At 52.3% G+C, this 6,035-nt stretch overlaps 1 protein-coding gene across 9 annotated transcripts in view; it reads left to right on the forward strand.

Annotated features, from left to right (window-relative positions):
* Positions 1-4,716, forward strand: part of Clec16a (C-type lectin domain containing 16A) — a 216,460-nt gene extending 211,744 nt beyond the window's left edge. For 8 of the 9 annotated variants that reach the window (XM_031362484.1, XM_031362522.1, XM_031362461.1 and 5 more), the window contains one exon: positions 1,414-4,716. In XM_031362484.1, the coding sequence (XP_031218344.1) occupies positions 1,414-1,763 (350 nt within the window). In that variant the 3' untranslated portion in view covers positions 1,764-4,716. The remainder of the gene's footprint in view (positions 1-1,413) is intronic. The other variant, XM_031362537.1, reaches the window with a different exon arrangement.
* Positions 4,717-6,035: the final 1,319 nt, after the last annotated feature.

Below are 6,035 nucleotides of genomic sequence, written 5' to 3' on the forward strand. Positions count from 1 at the left end.
GAGCACAGCAGTGTGGCTCAGCTCACACTTCTGTCTCTATGTGCACCAGTTCTCACTGATACCCACAGCCCCCAAGCAAGGCTGGGCCCAGAGACATAGGGAGTGGCTCTCTCTAGATAGCTTGCTCTCCCTCCTCTTTGTAAAGAAAGGCTGGGGAAAGGAGCTCCTTTGTAAACATTTGGCTAGCATTATACCTGAGGCCCAGGGTTCTGTCCCCAGCATTACAAAAAACAAAAGTAAAGCATTTAGAAGGAACAGAACTGACTGGACCCTTCCATCTTCCCAGAGCCCAGAAGAAAGGAAGGCGGCGTGTGCTGACCAAGTGGCATGCACTTTCCTTCCCCGGTGGCTCCTCTGCTCGCCACCGTTCCTCATGTTGCCTGCGTTTATTCTGTTCTTCCTTCTTCCATCCTTTGGCTCTATGTTTGGTTTGCTTTTCTGTTTTATTTTGACTTAAATGAAAACAAAATGAAGTCAACCAGAATAACATTGAACTAAAACTACATCCCATCTTCCCCGAGTCCCCTCATACAGCATTAGGGCTGAATAGTTGCCATCATCTTCTGCAGAGGCCTGTTAACCCTCGAATCCGTACAGATATGAACGTGCAGCCAAGCCACATTCCTAGCCCCTCCTCTCAGGGTCTTAAAGTACCCCAGGCTCTGTAGTGCTGAATGGCTTTTCCCTTGAATGCCACATATTCCTGGCTGACATCATTGAAAAGCAAATGGCCTGCCATCTAGCCACAGTCTCCAAGGGTTTAATAAAGTACCAAACAAACAAACAACAATTCTATATCGGGTGCTGGCGTCTGCAGCACATATACTAAAACTTGTATGTCTGCTGGAGGCTAGCTCAGTAGTGACCCTGGGCATGACTATCTGCTTGGCAGGTGCTAGCTTAGTGCTTGCAGAAGGCAGAGGCTCACAATAGTACAAAATATTAGAAACTAGAAAGTCCTACTTAAAAAAAAAGCTGTTGCACTGGATTCCTTGTAAGTATCTCCAAAGCAGCCTCTGGAAGTAGCCTGGAATTGTAGATATCCCCCAACTTGTTTGCTTTCAGTTTCCAAATTTACCATTAGGCAATGCTCCAGACTCTGTCCCTACACACAAAGCCTGCCTAGACCAGCTTTCACTTTCAGTATTCAGGTGCTGATTTCAGACAAGGCCTGAGTTTTCTCCTGCTGTCACGAGTCAGGCACCCATGGTCCTAACATACTATCCCTAGGCCTAAGTTAGGGGAGGCTAGCAGCGTCTGTGTCCCATCAAGGAGTAGGTGGCACAAGCGTGCCCCTAACACTAGCGGTCTCCCCACAGAGCTTTCCACCTTGGTGCAGTGCAGGAGTGGCAGGTGCCAGCTGAGTAGAGTGTCACTGGGGCTGAGATTGTCTCTGCTTTCCTTCCCACCTAGATGCCCCCACAACTCCAGAACAGCCTCACCTAGACCAATCAGCGATTGGGAATGAAGTGGATGTCAACTCCAAGCCTAGCAAGAACTCGTCGGCCAGGAGCTCTGAGGGAGAGACCATGCACCTGTCCCCCAGCCTCCTCCCCGCCCAGCAGCCCACCATCTCCTTGCTCTATGAGGACACTGCTGACACACTGAGCGTTGAGTCACTGACGATTGTGCCCCCGGTCGATCCCCACAGCCTCCGAGCCCTCTCTGGCATCTCCCAGCTCCCCGCACTACCTGCAGAAGATTCGGAGACCCCAGTTGAGGGTGCTGTAAACCCAGAGCTTACGGAACCTACAGAGTACTGAGTGGGCACCAGAGACCTCCCTTTGTGTGTGCGGCCCGCTGGTAGGGACCCCCATGCAGTCTGTGACAGCGAGACACACTGGGAGCACCCACAATTCTCTGGGGCCCTGGAAACTGTCCCTCATACCTCTCCCTACAAGACAACAACCAAGCACTTATTTGCTCTGACCTCTCGCTTCACAGACTAGGATCCTAGAGATGGCCTCCCGTGTAGAGACAATGGCATTGGCCCCCCTCAGAGGGGTCTGGGGCCTGTCTCTGATCCTGACAGCCACAGGGGGCAGGAGCCACTGTCCCCCACCTTCAGGCAGCTCCTCTGTCTTCTCTCCCAGTGTGCACAGGAGTGGACAAAGTTACTTTGGGGAAATCTGTGGAGAAGCAAACCTAGATAAACATCTCCTTGGGCTATTTATTTCTGCTTTGGCAACAGATGAAGAGATTTATTTTAAAAGAATCTATTTTGGGGGAGGGGCAAAAAGAAAAAGTCCTCAACTCTAAGGCTTGGAGTCACATTAGACATGCCACTGTTAGGATTCCTTGTCCTCAGAACTTCTCCGTGTGTGTATTCTGAAGTTGTGGGGTCACTTCCTCTGTTTTCCCGAGTAGTCCCCAACTCTACAAGCCTGTGGGGTAATGAAGTCTCTCCTGAAACACTGAGGTACTTCTGAACAAAGTGAAGGAGACCTGAGTACACTCAGCTCACATGGGGTGAGAAGGCCAAGCCTCTGTTCTCACATGCCTGGGTGACGTCTGTTCCCTGCTCAGGACGCCACACAGGCGCAGCTTCCAGCAGGTGTGCTTCCTTCTCTTCGTCCAAGAGAGAGCCATTGGTCCATGATAGGAATCAAAGGGTTTAAGGCACAGAAAGTCATCCTCAGATATAATCAGCTTCCCAAGATGCAAGTGGATGTCCAGCTAGGGGCCCAGCTACAAGACAGGTGACCTAAAGCAGAATCCTCCCTCCCCTCCTCCCCACACCCTGTCCTTTGCTGCCCACACAGCTTTTTTCAGTATGAAAACCCCATAGTTCTGTCCCATCAAGCCCCAGCCTTCCTCAGTACTCGCCAGCCAGGCCACTTACTCAGGGCTCCATGGCAAGGCCCACTACAGCTTTCCTACAGATTTGGCCTCAGTATCCACCAAAGGCGAGCCACAAGTGTACCCCTTGGGCACATGTCACCATCTGCTCATCATTAGACCTTGACACTCTGATAAGCTGACTTCCCTGCAGGCCCCAGTGCTCAGTTTTCCAAGGGAAAGCAGTGCTCCCTGGGAAGGTAGTGGTGCCCATGTGGACTGGCTTCTCTGGTCTTTAAAAGCATTCCAGTGGGCATGCTGTCAAAGACACAAGATGGTTTCTGAAACAGAAGGCTGAGTCAGGAAGTCAGCTAACCTTGCCTAGAGGCAGCCACCCCAAAGGCCCTTGGCAAAGAAGGATGTTCTGGGATACTTAGCCCCTGGGAAGAGAGGAGCGATGGCCACTGGGAACAGGAGCTCTCTCTCTCTGCAGCCCTGGAAACTGTCCCTCATACCTCTCCCTACAAGACAACAACCAAGCACTCATTTACTCTGACCTCTCGCTTCATAGGCTAGGGTCCTAGAGATGGCCTCCCATGTAGAGACAATGGCATTGGCCCCCTTGGGTGTTTCTTGCTCATTTGCAGGGAGGAGTAGACGAAGCAGCAGAGCTCTGTCTTCAGCACAACTGTATACTTCAGGTTTTGAAATGACAGTTGCTAGGGCAGCATAAATGTTATTCAATTCAAGTGACTCTCCACCCTGCAGGGTGGTCTCCAGAGAAAAGCCTACGGCCACCCTAGCCCACCTATACAGGTAGGCCCCATCCTTCTGTGACTAGCCTCTTCTATGCAATCTGGAGGTTCCAAGAAAGGGAAAAGATTGTGCCTTGGTGGTCAGCAAACCCTGAAAGGGTAGCTGCTGTGTAAAACTCACCAAGAACAAGCCTGTCCCCACAGCTAGCTTGGAAGGTTGCTCCCAGAGGGCTCCTGCCCTAGGGCATGCCTCCAGGTGAGCAAATGTGGACTTCCTATGAGCAGAGCCATGGCCCATTGCTGATGAGGATGGGGTCCTAGAGGAAGCAAAAGGACTCTGAAGAAGGATACTTTCTCACCTAGGTCTTGGTGGCATTGGGTACAACTCAGTCTTTGGGAGCACTCTGCTAACTTGGCAACTGTGCTCTCCAGACAGACCTAGCTAGAGAGAACCTACTGGGTCTCTGTAGGACTGAGGGATCTCAGGTCCAGTAGGTCCCACAGCTCCTGACCTGGAGGTCCCAGAATCAGCCTTCAAAATCATTAGTCCCATCTCCCAAGCCATGCATGCTGTGTCTGCCCTGGGCCCCTCCCTTCTGCAACTGCCCCAGGGCAGACTAGCAAAGCTGGCCCCTAGCTCCTCACCTCAACTTTGACTGTCACCATGGCGACATGCAGCACTGCCTCCCCCCCCCCCCCCCCCCGTGGAGTCTTAGGCAGGTGGGACACTTCCCACAGGTCAGACTCAGTGTGGTGGTGAGCGGAAGTAGCAGAGAGAGGCTTCCAGAGCAGACCACTCCACTACCCTACCCACAAACACTTGCACTGGCAGGAGTTGGCTGACTGCATCCTAAGGATGGCATTGGCTTTCTCTGTGGCCTCTGACATGCAGTTGTAAATAAGGCATGGGTAAACCAAGTCTGATCTTTTGTAGATGCAATAAATATATTTCACACAGTCACAGTGGGCAGAAGGTTAAACGCTTCCTCCCTCCCTCAGAGCTGAAGCTGTGAGGAAAGGGGCGCGGGGGGTGGGGGGGGCAGAGCTGGGATGGTTTGGCCAGGGAAGTGCCTGTTTCTGCCAGCAGGACTCATACTTTGTGGGGACTGAACCTGAGGGGAGGAATGAAAGTTAGAACTTTCTTGTAATTTGAAACTTGGCAATAAAAAGCAAACCCAATGGCCCGGGAGTGTGACCTGCTGTTCTTTGGCACCATGGTGGTGCTGTGCTACAGGGACTGTCATCAAATGCCTTGACCTGTCAACACCACTCAGGTGGGACATCCTCAGCTCTGCTGTGGCAGTTCCAGGAGCAGCCCTATTTGGGAAGGGCCTACTCATGAAGGGGGACAGGATCTTGGGCTTGGTCTGCCTTGGCTCCTTCAAGCCTAGTGCTCTATGCATATAATATGGGCCAGTGTGGCCCTGCCTATCAGGATAGAGGCAGAAAACTACTGTATTGTGGCTTCAGAGACCCAGGGACCAGGAAGGGCTCTTCACCTGGAACAGTCAGGTGACACTGGTGATTACAGTCCCTGCATACACGAATGTGGAAATCCCTGGGCCTAGAATCACAGGGTTCTTCTTGGCTTCTGATCCAGCATGAGCCTATCCCAGAAATGCCTCGAGTCTTGAGAGCAAACCCAGAAGAAGAAGAAGCTGGACAGTCTCAACCTCAGTCGGAAGCTTTGCAGGAAAACTGAGGCCCAGCCCTGTACTGGCAGCCCGTAGAGCCTACTTCCCCTCTGGACAGTGGCTGTCTTAATTCCTTGGAAGTCCAGCCATGATGTCTGGGACTGGGAAGGCTCTGAGGTTCTTTGAGTGGGGTTGGAGTCTGCTCACCACTGAGCATCAACCAAGGTCCACCTGCAGCCTCTTCTGCCCACAGCAGCCCTGCTTACTCCTTGTGGGCATTCACATGTTTCAGTAGCCACAGTCTGTAGGAGAACCTTGCTAGAAGGATGGACTGGGATTTGGGGGTGGGGGTGACCTCAGGATGGACAGAGGCCAGGAACAACAGTTGTCAGAGGGCTCAGCTGTCTCCCTGCCTATCCTGGATCTCCAAGTCAAGAACTAGGCTCTCAAGGGTGGAGTTCCCTATTACAGATGAGGAAAGAGCGGGATCTAAGATCTGTATGGCAGAGGTGCAGATCTCCAGGCTGGGATAGGAAGGAAAGGGTGAAGCAGCACTTCACAGACTTGGATCAGAATCATCTGGAACTCAAGCCCAGACGCAAGCACACACATGTCCCAGACCTGGCCATCAGTATTCAGTACCCACACTGAGAGCCCTTAGCACTGTCTGGGCCCAGAGGTGGTCTTGAGCCCATCTTACATGGGGTGTGACTGGCACTGGCAGTTTGCCGCTACCAGCACCCACTCTCACAGCCTCCCTCAGCCCCACAGCAGCCCTGCTTTGGGCATGTGGGCACTTGCATGTCTTGGTAGCTTCAGTCTAGAGAGGGAACTTACTGTAAGTAAACTCAGGAAGGGAAGGTAGCCT

The sequence above is a fragment of the Mastomys coucha genome, unplaced genomic scaffold (genome assembly GCF_008632895.1).
Source record: "Mastomys coucha isolate ucsf_1 unplaced genomic scaffold, UCSF_Mcou_1 pScaffold12, whole genome shotgun sequence".
Lineage (NCBI taxonomy): Eukaryota > Metazoa > Chordata > Mammalia > Rodentia > Muridae > Mastomys > Mastomys coucha.